The following is a 17,412-nucleotide window of genomic DNA, read 5'->3' as shown; positions in this document are numbered from 1 at the left end:
GTTGACCGCTCTTTGTCGGTTGGGGGCAAATTTCCAAGGCATTTGCTTCACTGGTCGTGCTTCGGGGCAAATATTCAAGTGGTGCTGTGCGACCTCTGGATCAATACCCGGCATGTCTCTTGGTGACCAAGCGAAGACGTTAGTGTTTGTTGTCAAAGAGTCAATGAGCTGGACTCGTTCCTTCTCTAGGAGCTCGGACCCAACCTTCGTAACTTTGTTTAGCTGACTTTTGTCAAGGGGGACCTCTAGTATCTACTTGGTCAGCTCAGGACAAAGTTACAGTTTAACGACATCTCGAGGGTCGGACACGAGTGGCTCTGGTTTTAGCTTCTTAGGCAACATGACAATTGCCAGATAGCATTGCCTTGACTCCCGAGGATTGCTCCTTCTCCAATCCCGGCATAAGTTGGAAATTTTACTGTCTAGTGATAGGTGGAGATGACAGCTCTCAACTTGTTAAGGGTCGGGCAACCTAGGATGACGTTGTATGCTGAGGGGAGTCCGACTACCATGAAAGTAACCATCACAGTCTTGGACCTCGGCTCCTCGCTAACGGCAATAGGTAGAGTGGTAGTGTCGAGGGGCAAGATAGAATCTCCGATGAACCCGATGAGAGTCGAGGCCATAGGAGCTAGGTCTTTTTTGGTCAAGTTGAGCTTTTGGAAGGCATCAAAGTATAGGACGTTTGCCGAGCTTCCGGTGTCTACCATTATCCTTTTGACTCGAGTATTGGCAATCCTAGCCGAGATCACCAAAGCGTCATCATGGTTGGGGTGCTCGACTTCCCTTGCTAGCAAGGTGATCTAGGGCTTGTCCTGTTGCCGGGGACGCTTTTCCATGATTGCTCGGGCGTAGGCTTTTCGTCCTGATGTGCTATCTCCACCGAAAGTCGAATCGTTGATAATGATGTTGATTTATTTTTCAACAGGGCCTGAGGGGTGTGGGGAAAATTCCTATTGCTTCTTGACATAACGTCTAAGGTGCCCTCTGCAAATGAGCTCCTTGATCTGGTTCTTTAGGTTGTGGCACTCCTCGGTGTCATGGCTATAGTCATGGTGTAAGCGGCAATACTTGGAGCGATCTCTGAGCTTGTGCGGAGTCTTCATCATGTTGGGTGCCCTTAGGAGGCCCCTCTCTCTGATATAGAGGAAGATCTCCATTTTGAATGAACTCAAGGGTGGGAGAGGTGGCCTTGGAAGTGGTGGCTTGGGTCAATCGAGCCTTCTTCTTGACGGGCCTGAGGGCTGCACTCGGGATTACTTCGTGCAAGGCCTCTTGTGCTCCTCATGCTTTCCCACCATTAAGGCTTCTACGGCAATGTATTGGTTTGCACGTTAGAGCATCTCAAGGATGGTTGCCGCCGGTCGCTCAACCAATGACCAGAAGAATCTGGACGATTGCAGACCCATTAAGAATGCTTGCATGATCAGTGAGGGGTGGGCTCTAGGACTTCTCAAATCTTGGCAACAAAGCGGGCGACAAAATGAGCATGGTTGCATATAATTTCGACTATGCACTGGCCAGAAAATTAAGCTTGAATTCTCTTGTGAGCTGGTTAAAAGTTGACACCGAGGCTTACTTGAGTTAGGTGTACCACATCTGAGTCGAACCCCGGAGAGTGGTTGGAAATGCTCAGCACATTAGGGTGTTGGACATACCATATAGTGCCATCTAAGCCCAAAAGGCAGTGACATGCTCTGTCGAGTCGGAGCCACCGTCGTAAGCTTCGAGCGTGGGGAGACAAAAGTTCAATGGTATCAATTTGTACTGGATTTTCTGCATGAAGGGGGACCCTGCCGAGGAGGCTTCCCCAAGCTCCTCTTTGGACTTGTGGAACTCCTTCTGGACCTCGTCCAAATGTTGGTTGACCAAGTGCAACTAAGCCTAGAGAGAGTCCATCGAGTCGAATTACAAGGTGTCGGGCTCGCGGGAGCTCGGGATGGTGCGTTAGGGACCCGGGGCACTATTCTCTGGTGTTGGCCTTGGGTTCCCCGATTGCTCCTCGGGAAATAGACTAACATCCACTGCTCTAGGTTGCTGAGGGGCTAGAGATGGCACTCGCAGTTCAGTGATAGGGGTCGGCGGGTCCCGTGGCGACAATGGCGGTTGGGATAGCGCCAACTGCTAGGCAAGCTGGGGGACGAGGGGGATGATAGCCTACATCATCCCTACTAAGGTTTGGACTTGGTGTGTGAGGCTAAGGAATGCCTCGGCTACAGCTTGGGGTCATTAAATAGCAGGTTGACCCATGGTGGTTCCAAGAGGTTACAGCTTGGGATCATTAAATAGCTACCAACAATAACTTGGGGTCGCGATCGAAGTATTTCCTTCTAGGCTTAGAGGAAGTGGGGGCTATCCTCCAAACCCAAAGGTCAGGTGAGTCGAGGGTGGTTCTTCTCCTGGGCACTCTCTCGGGTTGCTTGTTTAGGGGCGTTCTTGCGCCATCAAATCTTCCTTCTAGCGTCAAAATGTTGGTAAACATTTATACCATGGCCAAAGAGTTAGCACAGCTCGATCCAATCCTGAATGTGTAAGGTTGCCCATGTGGAGACTCGAATGGTTAAAGTGAGCATCGAGTCATGTTGAGTCATGGGCCTCGTTGCTTATTTTTTTATTGTCAAGCACCTACACTCAGGTTGAGGTCAGGAGGGGGATTTCCCTACTCGACCTATCCGAAGCTTAAGTTAGAATTTAGTGAAATAATATAGAGTTAGCTTTTATACCTACGAAGGGGTGGTCGATCATTCACAGTCTTTTAATGGTTGTCGACTCCTCAGGAAGATGACCTGTACCATGCAGATGAGCGCTGACTGACCCGTATGGGTCGACGCCATGCGGCACTGCTAGGGTTAGCGTCATGTGGCACCATCTTGAGTTTTGCAAAATGGCTTCATGATGTCTAGCACTGAACAACGTGGAGGTCTTGTGGTTGTCTCGTTTGAGATTAAGGTGTTGCTTTGTATCAACTCGGAGGTTCTTTGTCTGCTGTCATACTAAAATGAGCCATATTAATTCCAAGAAAAAACTAAACGAATTTTGACGTACAAAGCAGTCCTTGAATGAGTTGAGTCATGGATGGCATGACCTCAATCGATCGAAAGCTCCATTTCACCCCTCTTTATCCCACCGACAACGTTTGTTGGAGTCCCAGGAGTGAGAAAAAATAAAGATGATAAGCAATGTTCCATGTTCTTTAGAGAGAGAAAAATAAAGATGATAAGCAAATGTCATCCCAAACAGATTTCCAAGAAAGAGAGCATCGACTCGTTATCCCACCGACAACGTTTGTTGGAGTCCCAAGAGTGAGAAAAAATAAAGATGATAAGCAATGTTCTATGTTCTTTAGAGAGAGAAAAATAAAGATGATAAGCAAATGTCATCCCAAACAGATTTCTCCCCCGACAAACACGAACACGTAAAAAAAGAAAAGCAGGAAACAAACCTGAGATCATACTTGGCGGGTTGTGCGAAGGGAGAGCAGTCAACGATGAGTCTATCCAACTCCATTTTCTTGTTTGGTTCTCTGTCCAATCGCTCGCTGTAATTTGATGGCGCCGCGCGAAGAACTACAGCGTAATTAATGGAGGTTGATGGACGGTGACGGCGGACCATGCAGCAGCAACAACTTTATCCTCCTACGTCGCTCTCTTGCTTGGTTTTGGTTCCATGTTGCTATTTGGATGAAGCAGGTTCAATCCGAGTGATGTATTTGTGAAGCGACGGTCACTGATCGAGCTCGAATTGAAAGTCGAATTTTCCGAGAGGAATACATTAAATTCCAAAAGATTGAAATTTCATAGAGATTATGTGTGTCACTTGAAGCATACATTTACCAAGGAGATACATTAAATACCAACTCCTCTTTTTAATAACAGTTGTTGTACCTTAGGCGTGGAGGCAAGAAGTTATATATATTTGCATGTTATGTAATAATTAAATGACATCAATATTAACAAAATAATTAGTGGTGGGTAAGTAATCATGTATAGGATGGCCTCGATAGTATTGGGGTATATTTCTCTAGAATTTTGTTTGGTGGACATGCCATAATGTCTTTATCTAAGGAAACTAATTTATCCAAGATGATATATTGCATTCCTCCTCCATTATCTTTGATTTGATGATGTGAATTGTCCATAGTTCAAAGAGTGCTTCTCTTCATAGGTAATATGTTTAAGATTATTATTGCTACAATATATTGTCCAATATGGTCACACAGAATTGTCAATCTTCTTGAAAACAAAAGCTTTGATGCTGATCTTCTACCATAAGTAATTGCATGACTTCAAGAATCGACAATAATCTATATAATCTATTTCTTTTTCATATAGATTCTACCAACTTTTCTATTCCAACCATTATGTTTCACCTTAAACATAACCAATATATATATATATATATATATATATATATATATATATATTCAAAATCTTACAGTCGAGCCTAAAATTCTATCTATGATAAATGTAATAATACACATTTCATATCATTTAACTACACAAAACGGATCGAAGAAAAAAAAAAGAAATAACTCAATAATTTTATATGATAAAAAGAAAACTTGTGATGCACAAAGAGTTCTTTGAGAGAGGGTGGGTGGCCGGTGATTCGTGATCCGCATCCCACACCGTCGTTGCCATCTCGGCCGAAAACACGATCAGCAGTGCGCTCCATTTCCTTGCTCCCTCCGTTCGGCCACTGGTATTACCGCCATCGCAAATCCATCTTTCTGTCACGGCCACGTATGCCTGTTCGGATCCACCTGTCGGTTCGTTTTCCTCTACAAATTTAATGGCCCCCACCCGTAAAGCTTGAAATCTGTAGTACATAAATCCTGTTTTCTGTTGAGAACGTGTAGGAAACTCTCCACCCCACCTAATACACACTGTTATTATCAGAATAAATCTCTCGTAAAACCTGTAAATATTAAGCCCCCCGAAACACGAGGAAACCGGCACGTGTCGGTCAATTTCTTCTTTCCGTTCTTCCCCCTCTCTCCCCCCCACCCCCCACCCCCGACGTCTTCTCCCTTCCATTCCCTTTTGTTTCCCTATTTCCTCCTTCGCTTCTTCACATTCTTCTTCTCCTTCCATTCGCCATCCGGGAGGAAGAGCAAGAAGCTCTAGGGCTCGTCGGTGGAGCGCTTGCGAATCCATCCGCGGATCTACGTTTCCCTTCTCCTTCCTCCTCTTCCCCAACCCTGCGATCCCTTCTCTTGTTTTGGGTCGGATCTTGATCTCCCAGGCCGTAACATTTCCACCGGGTCCGTTCTGGTCCCTTTTCTTTCCTCGTTATTTCTTGCTGTTTGGAAGTTGGAACATTCACTCGTAGTCGTTTTGGATCTGGCCTTGTCTTGAGCTATGTCCTTCTTGTGTTGTTGCATTGATTGATTGAGGTAAATGTTCCTCTTTTGGTTTCATATCCGATTATGTTGTGAAAATAGAAATGTTCTTTTGGGGCTAGGTTTTCCTTGGAGGATGGGATTTGTCGCCGTCGGGCGTGTTATTTGATTCGAGATATTTGTGCATGAACGCGAGTTTGATCTGTAAGTTATTAGATCTGGATGGGTTTTGGGTGGAATCTTGTTGAAGAATCAATAATTTTGTTGGCCTTTTTTCTTTGATATTTCTGTTCTGGTAAATGTGTCTGGATTGTTGTGACAAATAATCGAACTACCTCTCTTGGAATTGCATTATTTTTCCCTTGATCTGTATAAAAATAAGATCCTGTCTGAATTCCTATATTCAATCTTAGGGGATTACTAAATTCAGCTGCTTTTTTGTTATTCGTTTCGTGTTTTTTCGGATCTTTGGCATTTTTGTAGGAAATGTGGTCAATCTTAATAGAATTGGGGGTATTACTGGGACGAATCTGGTGCTCTCTTTGGCTGTTTATTTCAATTTTTTCATTTATGGTTTATTGACTACTGTTGGCATTTTTGTATCTCATTTTAATGTGTTTCCTTTCATCAGTTACGTTGTTTATTATTGATGTCTGACTTTTTTTTCATTTTGGGATTGACCTTCTACTCATGTAGTTGATGAATTTTTTTCTGTAAAACACTGTTTATTATGCTTACCTGTTTTCCTCTTATTTGGTGCATAAGATGATGAAGTTTAGCTGAACTTTTATCTAGCATTACCTTCTTCCTCTTAATTTGCAATAGGTCCTATTATATTTTTGTCCTTGTCATAACTGGACATTCTGGTGTCAGGTTTTTGGATGTGTTAGGAATTATTGGATTTTTTTAAAGAAAAAATTGTTCATTTCCTTTTGGTGACATAGATAACCAGCTGTGTTTTTAGATTTTAACTCTTGACGAATATTATGAATAACATTGCTTATATCTTATGCTGTGTATTTGCCTACTAAATCTTATTATGTTGCATTGTCAATGTTAGGACAACTGGTTAGTTTTTTTTGGACGATCACTTGCAAAAAGAAAAAAAGATTCTGAAGAGATAGCAGCAGTGTTCTTGGTCAACAAGGATCATGAAAAAAGTGTTTGGTCAAACTGTTCGCGACCTGTAAGAAGTTCTCATTCTTTTAAACTTATATTCGTAACTAGCATATATTCTATGTGATACTTCTGCTTAGAATAACTCTGGACCTTGCTATCGAGTAACTCTAATATTAGAAAAGTTTTAATAGGTTTTAACATCAACATTCTACTTGAATTATTTAGTTCCGTCTTCCATGGTTCTTGATCTTCTCAGCTATAAGAGACCTAATGCGATTCTTTTATATGTGTTCCAGGAAACGAGAGGTGAACAAGAAAGTTCTAAAGGTGCCTAACATAGAGCAGAAGGTAGATTCTGTGATACTGTTGATGATATTTTAAATTTGGTTTTGTCTCTTAATTGTTTGTATTCAGTTGGGCAACTGAATTGTGAGTTTTTCAAACCATGAGAAAAAGTGTAGTGGTTTAGGTCAATAAAAGTCACCAATATGTTATTCAGCTTCAGAAAACTCATGAAATAATGGGTATATATTTTTGGTCATTTGTGGAGCACACATATAGATGATTTTATTGGTTTCTTGATATCAGATTCTTGATGCAACCAGTAACGAGTCTTGGGGACCACATGGATCACTTCTGGCAGATATTGCACAGGCAACCAGGAATTAGTAAGCTTATAATGCTATCTTTTGCATTGCTTCTCCTGCTGTTGCTGCCATTTCTGGAACCTCATTTTTTAAACAACCACACAGCCATGAATACCAGATGATCATGAATGTGATATGGAAGAGGATCAATGATACTGGAAAAAACTGGCGTCATGTTTACAAGGTGTTGTATATGACTCTTATTTTACTTGTAAATTTGGTGGATGTCTTAGTTATTTATGATGTGTGATTATTGAGGTCCTACAAGTGCGGTGTGCTCTTATGTACAATGTAGACTTGTTAAGATTCTGTCCTTTGATTACCCGTTGAAAATATGTATTTCTTAAAGTTCATCTATTTATTGAATCACTATTCCCTTTAATGGATCAAGCTAATATTTATTTCCGACTATTGATCTTTAGGCACTGACTGTTTTAGAGTACCTAGTAGCACATGGATCTGAACGCGTGATTGATGAAATAAGGGAGCATGTCTACCAAATATCGGTAATATAACATTTGTTCTTAATATTTTTTACTGCCTAATTAGTGAACATGGACTGACATTTTTTAATGAGGTAAGCTCTACATTCACGCACTTTTCTGACCAGAGATGATTGCCTATATTTCAGACTTTATCTGATTTCCAGTATATTGATTCAAGTGGAAGAGACCAGGGAAACAATGTCAGGAGGAAGTCCCAGAGTCTTGTGGTTCTGGTGAATGATAAAGAGAGAATATACGAACTTAGGCAAAAAGGTGCTGCTAGCCGGGACAAGTGAGTTAGCTTTCTGAATTTTGAGACAATATTGACATGGTTCGCTGCATACTTAGTGTCTCTTCCTTGGATGCATAGATATCGAGGTGCAGGTTCAACTGGTAGGCCTGGAGGCTACAGTGACCATTGTGAGGATGATCGTTATGAGAGTCGCAATGCTAGTAGAGACGAAGATCGATATGGTAATGGAAAAGAAAGAGAATGGGGATATAAAGATGATGATAGATACAACAGAGACAGGGACTCATATGGTCGAGAGGGAGATCGGAGTAGTGTGTATTCTGATGAACATCATGGCAGAGATGGTTTTAGAGATGATGATTCTAGAGGAGGTCATGGTAATGATGATTATCAAGATGGTTCAAGAAACCGAAGCATCGATGATGATGACCGGTATTCATCTCGGTAAAGCTCTAGTCCCTACTTAGTCGATTATTGGTTTTAATTCTTTCACCAAGAATGAAGTTGCTTAACTGTGTTGTTCCTAGTTATTATGATCTTAAACTTAGAGCAAGAAGTCTTCTTGTGGATCATTGAGGTGATATGAAATTATTTTATGTTTACAAGTTGCCAGTTTTAATAAATTGAGGGTGAGCCATGGTGTCACAACAAGGTTGCCCCTTTGTGCAAAAACTTCTTTGCTTGTAGAATAAGATTGTATGCATTAAATCTCCTTGGACCTTACAATGGTGGGAGCCTTGTGCACTAGGCTGCTCCTTTTTCTAGGTTTTTAAGTTCAAGTGCCTTAATATTTCTTCTCCTGTATCAAATTAAAATGTTATTCATCATAACTTTTTTAAGATATGGTTTGATTGAATTGTCAACCATGCTCTTTTTGGTGCAGAAGTGGTGGTGGCAGAAGTGATAGTGTTCCACCAGAGGAAAGGTGAACTTTTTAAATTTCTTTGGCTTTACAAACATAATAGTCATAGTATTCATATGTTTAAGATCCACAAGGGACTGTTAGTCTGAGCAACACCTTCGTTTTGGTCTAATGAATAATCACCAGGCAGCTGGAACGTAGGCCCTCTGAGCAGAGTATTAGCGCACCACCAAGCTATGAAGAAGCTACAAGAGATGCTCAAACCAATATGCAAGAAGCTAGGTATGACTGTGTATCATTATTCTTATTGTTATCGTGTTTTGCTTAAGCATTATGCAAGTTGACTTTTTTGACACCAGCCCCATTGTTAGGAATGGTGATGAATTTGTAGCAACTGCACCAAGAGCGTCTTCACCTCATGCACCTAAACCAAGCTCTCCTTCAGAAAGCACAACCCAAGGTTCTCCTTTTGCACCAACAGATGGTTCTCCTTTGAAAAGTACAATCCAAGGTTTAGGCCATGCCCCAGTAGGTGCATCTGCATCAGCAAACAACACTGACAAGAATGTTTTTGAAGATTTTGATCCACGTGGTTCAGTGTCAGGTACTGCAAATTGTTGAGTGTCAAGTATTGATTCCAAATCTTCATTATTCTGTGTAATATGTGAAGATGCTGGGCAGTTTTATGTGACTTTATGATTAACAGAATCACAAAACAACCCAAATTTTACACTAACCGGTATGTATGAGACTTGTAGGTCGATATACCAACTTGATTCCCAGACCTGATAACAACCCACATTTTACACTAACCAGACCCAGATCGTTTTATATCAATAAATTTTCTCAAATCAAAAGTGAAGATAGAATTGGATATTTTACTCTTTATGCTGGTTTATTGCTGATGCACCTTTTTAGTGATCTATATTGGTAGTCTATCTTGTAGACTTCTAGGCTTGGAAGACAATGGTTGCTGATGTTCTATAATTTTTCCAATTAATGGGAGAATCAAGGTTAAAGGTTGTGTGGTGATTTAACATGCGAGTAATGATTTTCAAATGAAGTATTGGATTCCAAGGTTAGACTTACCTGATTTGTGTGACCTTCCACGCAGACCTTTGATCTAAACCTATTCATCATAGGCTGTAGACAATGGCCAATGGAGCTAAATATTCATGCCCAAGCCTATGCTTTACACTTTATGCTGATTTGCTGTTGATGCATCTTCTCAGTGATTTATGTCAGTAGTCAATCTTGTAGAGTTGCAGGCACACAGAATATGATTGGAAGGAAAATAATGGTTGCTTGTTTATAATTTTCCTAATAAATGACGTAATCAAGGTAAAAGGTTGTGAGGTTGATTGAACATGCAAGTAATGATTTCCGAATGAGGTATTGGATTCCAAGATAAAAATTATCTGGTTCTCTGGACCTTTAAGTAGGTTTCTGATCCAACCCATTAATTGTAGGCTTTAGCTAATAGCCACTGGAGCAAACCTTATATGTTTTATTCTTTATGCTGCTTTACTGTTGATGCACCTTGTTAGCAATTTGTGTTGGTAGCATGGTTTGCAATACTGTACTGTACCACTTGATATGTATCGATCTGATAGAGGACTGGTACAAGCAGTACATTGGTACAACTTAGTGTACCATGTGTTAGTTAGCTTGGTATGTATCGTACCGATTGCTGATCGGTACACCGATATGGTACGGAATTCAGAACCTTGGTTGGTAGTCCATTTTATAGAATTGGAGGCACACAGTATAGGACAGCAAGGAAGACAATGGTCATGGGTTTTGTATATTTTTTCTAAATAATGGGAGAAACTAAGAATAAGTTTGTAAGGTAAATTTTCCAAATAAAGTTTGCTCCAATGAGTTCAATTATATTCTCCTGGCCTATCCCAGTCCTGGAATGGAATACCAGAGTTGTGGGATCTTTCCATCGAGTTGATATGGGACCATGGACTTTCCTTCTCTCCTGCATCTTGATTGGCCCATGTTGCCTTTCTGCTGGTATATTATGTTGGACAATCCAAACAACCCTTAAATCTTAAATGTTGATGATGGATTTTTTATTAGTATTGAAGAGCTTATTATGAAATCTTTCTACTTGCTGGGAACCTTTATTTTCTGATCACTGTCAAGAATACATCAAAGGACAATCCAATTGTCAGATACAAAACAGATTTGACAGTTAATCATGTAAAATTTGCTAGTTAATGGTGGCGTTGTTAAGCTTTTGCTACTTGTAAGTAAACATCTTATTTCAACAAGGGTAGGATTAAAAGTGAGTGATTGAATGATCTGTTAATAACTTGTCATTTAACATTTACTATGCATTCTGTATTTAAAAATTTGCGAACTCATATTGACAATTTGACTTAGGTTCCTTGTAACTTGAAGGTTTGCTCATTGTTGTTCAGTTTAAACTTCAAGGGAGGACTAGCTGCATCTTGGCACCATGTTAAAAGAATAAATATCACTTGTTGCTCATAACAAGAAAAATGAAGGTGGAGGTAGCATGTTAATGTGTCAAAAAGCATGCTAAGGCTTAATGGCTATCGAGTCTTTGCCTTACATATGGATCATTGTTCTTTGAGTCACACCTTGTGAGTCAATGACTTCGCATGTACATCTCATAATGATACGAATTGAGGACCCCACGTCTTGTTGGAGCATGGATCCAGAGCTTGTTTAGATGGACCTTCTCAGTAGCAAGAAGATCGGCAATGCTTTATTTTGTATCCATCATAATTTCGTGAGTTCTTTTAACTTTTTTATAAAAACATAAAGATAGTAGATGATAGTGTCAATGTAGAGAGAAGTTAGTAGACTGTGGATAGGATTACAAGGGCTAGAAGCTGGAGTAAACACTCTGTCAAGAAGGATAGTCCTTGGCCAACTGGCCTATATATAGCACACTGTTTTCATTAGTACAATTTAATTAAAATCTCTCTCTCTATGACATTAACATTTGCGAAGAACACAGACACCATAAGTTTATGGTTTGGGGTTACTGTTTGTGTTACAGGATGAACTGCGACAGGTTGGAAAGGTAATTCTTTCTTTTTTATTTCCTCTTTCTTTTGACTGAGGTACGTCCAATTATGATGAATCTATATACATAATGGGTTATCCATATGTAGACAACTTATATTAATAAAAATAGATCTAATCTCATCAAGTTGCTCTTCCTAGATTACTAACAATGTTCCAAAAATATTAGATCTGTTGACTTGTCTAAGTTGACTTAAGCCTTTCCTATTTAACCATGGATGGGCTCGGTTAACATTTGGGCTCCAACACAGACTTCTGAAAAGACTGCCTAAAAGGTGCCACATCTATATTGTAGATTATTTGTTTTAGTCATACTCACCGACATAGTGAAGTGTTGGTGGCGAGGCAGTAGGGAGGAAAAGAGGTGGATGAGGGGAGAGCGAACAAAAAAAGGAGAGAGAGACAGGAGCATGGGTGAAAAACTAAATGAAAGGGGAAAAATAAACAAAGGACAACTGCCAAAAACTGTAAAAAAAATAATAGGCAGTATGTGGTCAGGCTTACCTCCTGATGGTGACGTTTTTAACCATTAAAACCAGGTGGAAAGCCTGGTTCAGTAGGGTTAATGGATGGTGCTGTTATTGATGGCGTGGACCCAATTTTATCCATCAAAATTGGATGCTGACGCCGGTTCTGTAGGTCTATTGGGCAGTGACCTGGATGAAAACAACAAAATCATCTGGTCTGTGTCCCTTTTTTCAGTGGACTGGTTCGGTTGACTATTAATCCTTGATTAAGATATTGATCAGATTTACCCTTGCAAAATGTATAATATTCTATAACTCATAACAATCGTAAATTCCCCTTTCAAAAGTGTTCTTTTATAGGTTCTCATTCTTGTAGGATCTATAAAAAAATTAGAGGTATAAAATGTGTTATTTTTGTAGGAATACAAGATATTTTAGAGGTATAAAATATGATTTTTTTATATGCATATAAATGAAATTTCCCTAATTTCTGTCAACTTCTGCGTATAATTCTTGCATTAATTTACAGTTTAATACAAAAGCAGTGGTACGATGTGATCATTTAGACATGGTTTCTGCATGATAAATGTTTACTGAAGGGATTTTGCCAGAATCCCAAGTACTGACAACGAAACACCAAATTGTTAGAGATAGATGGGTGGTTATGATATTGCCTTTAAATATCTTAGACAAGCATCTTATTTTTTACAACTGTTAACATTTCCGTATTGTTACATGTCGAATATATTTTGTAATGAGTAATGACCAGTTCTTGTTTTCTTCCTCTAAACAGTTGCTTCACCTGCAGTTGGCCCACCTGCTGCAAGTAGTCTGGAGATGGACTTATTTGGATCAGCATCAGCATTGGATTCTATTTATTCATTGGATATGATGCCTTTGCCTACGGCCACTAATGGTACTGGGGTTGATCTTCCAACAAATTCAGATCTTGGGGCAGATTTTATGGTGATGTCATCTGGTGCAATGAGCCAGGTATCTTTGATCATCAAGTTATTAGCATAAGTCTTGCATAAGAGGAATGATTATTAGCTCAAGTACATGTTCAAAAAATTGGAATGAGGTATTGTTGGATTAGACTCTTCGGTACATAATAATGTTCTCTTGATGAAGAGAAAACTGCTCATTCAGTAACTTCAGATATTTTTGTTTCTCATAAAGATCTGATATGGTGTTTCATTGACTTGTTTACTTTTATAACATAATAATCTTGTCTTGATGAAGGAAAAACTGTTCATGCAGTAACTTCAGAAATATTTTTCTTGTTGTAGAGATCTGTTATGGCGTTTCCTTGATCTGAGTAGATTCGCTTCTACACTTTTTATTCTTTTCTTATCTGCTTTACCGAGTGTGATTCTTGCTTTTTGCCCTTTTTGATGCAGCATGGTGAGAATCCTTTTGGTGATCTTCCTTTTATAGCTATCCATGAAAATTCCTCCAACCAGCTAGAGAGCTTTGCACATGTCACTTCCTTCAACTCTTCAATTTCCACTGGAGGTGCTGAAATTTTCCCACCTGAAGCTTCCGAGATACAAACAGCCACAGACTTTGATTTTGATGCTGCTTTTGGTGTTACATGCAATCCTCCATTGGATGGTCAACAAAGCTCTTATGGAAGTCCAGCGATTTTGACCCAGGAAGCTCCTCTGACTCAGGCAAGCAATGATATTTCAGGGATGCTTGCCACACAAACAGGATCAGCAGCCCTTAATCCCATGCAGGAAGCTCAACCTGCAGCACCAGCAGATGCACAACAAAATATTATTCCCCAGTCAGGTCCACAAGCTCCATTTGCATTACAGACAACTCATTTTCCTGCCCAGGATGCTCGTCCTATTACTCCAACAAATAATCATGCTGCCCAGGCTAGGGATGATATTTCTGGTGTTTTTGCCACACAAACAGGATTGGCAGCTTATATTCCCATGCAGGAAGCTCAACCTGTAGCACCAACACATGGGCAAGGAAATCTTATTCCTCAGTCAGGTTCACCAGCACCATTTATGTTAGAGGCAGCTCGTCCTATAACACCAACACATGGACAAGGAAATCTTATTCCTCAGTCAGGTCCACCAGCACCATTTATGTCAGAGGCAGCTCGTCCTATTGCTCCAATAAATAACCAATCCACCCAGTTGTCAGAGGCAGCTTATCCTATTGCTCAAATAAATAACCAGTCCATGCAGTTGAATCTTCCTTCGCAGCCCGGCCCTCAGGCTCCCACTGCCTTAGAAGTGACTCCTGCTCCATCAGCTTTACCACCTATAAGAACAGCTGAATCAAAGGAAAAGTTTGAACCCAAATCAGCAGTCTGGGCTGACACACTGAGTCGAGGTCTAGTGAATCTGAATATATCAGGACGTAAGTGCTTGATCTTTTTCATCCATTTTTAGTTCTCTTTTCTAATTTCCAAGTGCTGTTTACTGCAAAGGCCCTTAGCATTCACTAGATATTATCAGCAAGTGTTGAACCGCTTTCTGATAACAATGATTTAATTTTCAATTAAGTGATGCTTTGATCCCTTGCTAACATTTCTCCATAATCACATGATATTGCATTGTATCATTGCATTTGTAAAATACTGCATAGTGGCATATTTGTTTTATTAAGTAAAATGGAAATAAACACAGTCGGCATCCTAGCAAACCAAAATATCAACGTCAGGGAGGCCATCCTCCCAACCAAGTGTGAGATGTTTTGGTGGCTATAGCATGAGAAGTCAACTAATTAGCTATGGCATTACCTTAAAAATTTATGGCTACCATATAATAATATATTATATTCCATGTTTCTGTTGTAATTTTCATTTGAGCCATACTCTCTCGTTTGACACTTATATTTTTTTGCAGCTAAAATCAATCCTCATGCGGATATTGGCATTGATTTTGATTCTATGAATCGGAAGGAGAAAAGAAGAGAAGATAAGAAGGTTTCTACAGCACCGGTATCTATCACCACCATGGGCAAAGCTATGGGATCTGGCTCCGGCATTGGACGTGCTGGTGCAAGTTCCTTAGCGGTCCCTCCAAATCCCATGATGGGCAATGGTATGGGCATGGGCATGGGTGGAATGGGCATGATGGGTGGTGCTGGTATGGGAATGGGCATGATGGGTGGTTCCGGAATGGGAATGGGCATGATGGGCGGTGCCGGCATGGGGATGGGGATGGGGATGGGTGGTTATGGTGGAAGCATGAATCAACCTATGGGCATGGGGATGAACATGGGAATGAACCAGGGAATGATGCCTCAACGACCGCCGATGGGAGGCCCGCTGGGTGGAAATGGTATTCCTGGGGCAGGCTACAACCCCATGATGGGCATGGGCAACTATGGATCTCAGCAACCATATGGTGGTGGAGGTGGAAGTGGATATAGCAGATGAAGAAATCATCCTCTCCAAGAGTACAAAATGGGTATCTCTGATGGGATTCTTTTGAGCATTACAAGTGGTCTTGGTGTACGAGTATGGGCTTTCAAAGGTGGTGTTGTAGGGGGTTTGATCATTCTCAGATGAATCCTTTTCTTGTGAATTTTGGCTGAAGGATTATTTCAACATTCTTGCTGAAAATATAAAAATAAAATAAAGATTCATCTTTCGTTATTTCAATTGAAATATTATTTGAACACTGCTGATTGAAGCCTGCTGGAAATCAAGTTCAGAGTTAGCGTCTACCTCTTTGGACTATTTTCTTTTGTGCTCATTTTTTCGTGAGTGTATTTAAGAGTTTGGCAATTAAATATTTTCATGTTGTAAAATGCACCATTTGGGCACATGAATATTTTCATGTTGTAAAATGCACATTTTGGGCACATGAATATATGCATTTAGGGGTGATCCCCAAAAGACCATGAGAAGAGGATTGCTTTTAAATGTGACTTCATCATTGTCAATTGTGTATGAAATGGCTGTGGAACAAACAAGATTTTGTTATTATTATTGTTTTTTTCTTTGTCGAGTGTTAGAACAGTGGTCGGTGCACCTCAAGATTTTGCGTATGAATAGAATAATATCTTCACATGACAACAGGCTGTCTATGAAAGCACCTAAAAGGATGCCGTCCAATTACGTGCAAGTACCTTCGATTCATAAAAATATCAATATCCAAGATGTGAGTATTACCGTGAATGTGTTTGGATTTAAGAATAAATTCTTCAAGAAATATTTAAATATTTTATTTTTTCATATAGTTTTTTTTATTTTTTAGAAGATAAAATTATTCTTGTGATTGATTATCTTCTATCGCACTATGATCGTCTTTTTTTGTAAGTCACTATGGTCATCTTCATCACCTTTTGTCTTTCGAGAATATCTTACGTCGTGATGATACGCCTATGACTTCTCTCCCTCGATGGAAGTGCAACGAACCTATGGGACATATAATATGATAGTAAAGAGAGAGAGAGAGTGTTGAGGGGTTGATGATTGTAGTTGGTGGGGCCATCTAAGGTAACAATGAAGGAGTGGTGGAGGTGATGGCTAGCACAGAAGAGGCTATTGCACCAATCGAGGGTAAGGAATCTACCTATCTTTTCAGAAGTAACCCAAGTGATAGTAGATTTCATCATAAGGAAGTAAGTAGTGCATGCACCGATTCTAACAGCGATAGAGACAATTATACAACGAAACAATAGGTCAAAAGTGACCACGAAGACGGTCATAAAGATATTCTCATAATTTAAAACATAAGAGGTGCTTTGTTTAGGAAAAAGATATAGGAAATAATGTTAGCACTCTAACCAGGAGAGTCCTAATTGAGAGAGACATTCATGTAAAACCTATCTAAGTCGACCCTTATTAAAAATGTGAAGAGGTTGGAATTAGGAGTTGTAAAAGAATAGGAGTCCTATTAATTGAGAGAGACATTCATGTAAAACCTATCTAAGTCGACCCTTATTAAAAATGTGAAGATGTTGGAATTAGGAGTTGTAAAGGAATAGGAGTCCTATTAAAAGTTGGTTAGAAGTATAAGTCTTGAGTAGAAGTCCTATTAGGAGTTAGGGTTTAGAAGCCCTATAAATAGTCATGTATTCCTTCTCTTTTCATAAGTAATAGATAAATCTTTTCTGTAGCCTTTGAGCAGCAACTTGAAGGGATGAGCCCTTATAGAGTTCCAAGGAGGTCGATCCCCTAAAGAGATCAACCCCAAGTTTAGA

The 17,412-nt window shown here is 40.0% G+C and overlaps 1 protein-coding gene across 6 annotated transcripts; it reads left to right on the top strand.

Annotated features, from left to right (window-relative positions):
* Positions 1-5,002: 5,002 nt before the first annotated feature.
* LOC103998567 (clathrin interactor EPSIN 2) lies at positions 5,003-16,107 on the top strand. 6 transcript variants are annotated; one of them, XM_018818409.2, is made up of 15 exons: positions 5,004-5,263; positions 5,464-5,545; positions 6,402-6,527; positions 6,757-6,808; positions 7,049-7,128; positions 7,213-7,291; positions 7,530-7,613; positions 7,739-7,884; positions 7,963-8,289; positions 8,729-8,770; positions 8,894-8,989; positions 9,067-9,311; positions 13,031-13,230; positions 13,638-14,616; positions 15,105-16,107. In XM_018818409.2, the coding sequence occupies exons 3-15, from the start codon at positions 6,493-6,495 to the stop codon at positions 15,638-15,640; spliced, it is 2,901 nt and encodes a 966-aa protein (XP_018673954.2). In that variant the 5' UTR covers positions 5,004-5,263; positions 5,464-5,545; positions 6,402-6,492; the 3' UTR covers positions 15,641-16,107. The 6 variants fall into 6 exon arrangements, with proteins under 6 accessions (XP_065023762.1, XP_018673954.2, XP_018673953.2 ...); XM_018818408.2 differs by having other exon boundaries at positions 5,004-5,395; XM_065167690.1 differs by lacking the exon at positions 5,464-5,545 and having other exon boundaries at positions 5,003-5,263; positions 13,046-13,230.
* The last annotated feature ends 1,305 nt before the right edge of the window (positions 16,108-17,412 follow it).

Source organism: Musa acuminata, chromosome BXJ3-9 (genome assembly GCF_036884655.1).
Source record: "Musa acuminata AAA Group cultivar baxijiao chromosome BXJ3-9, Cavendish_Baxijiao_AAA, whole genome shotgun sequence".
In the NCBI taxonomy this organism is placed as follows: Eukaryota; Viridiplantae; Streptophyta; class Magnoliopsida; order Zingiberales; family Musaceae; genus Musa; species Musa acuminata.
Note: the sequence above shows the minus strand (reverse complement) of the source record. Positions and strands in the feature narration are given on the sequence as shown.

What these genes read in the sequence shown, in the direction of transcription:
- LOC103998567 (XM_009420065.3), top strand. Translation starts at nt 6,493, where the DNA reads ATGAAAAAAGTGTTTGGTCAAACTGTTCGCGACCT. An exon ending in ACCAATATGCAAGAAGCTAG is followed by an intron (nt 8,990 to 9,066) that starts GTATGACTGTGT and finishes TTTTGACACCAG; the next exon opens with CCCCATTGTTAGGAATGGTG. An exon ending in CATCTGGTGCAATGAGCCAG is followed by an intron (nt 13,231 to 13,637) that starts GTATCTTTGATC and finishes TTTTTGATGCAG; the next exon opens with CATGGTGAGAATCCTTTTGG.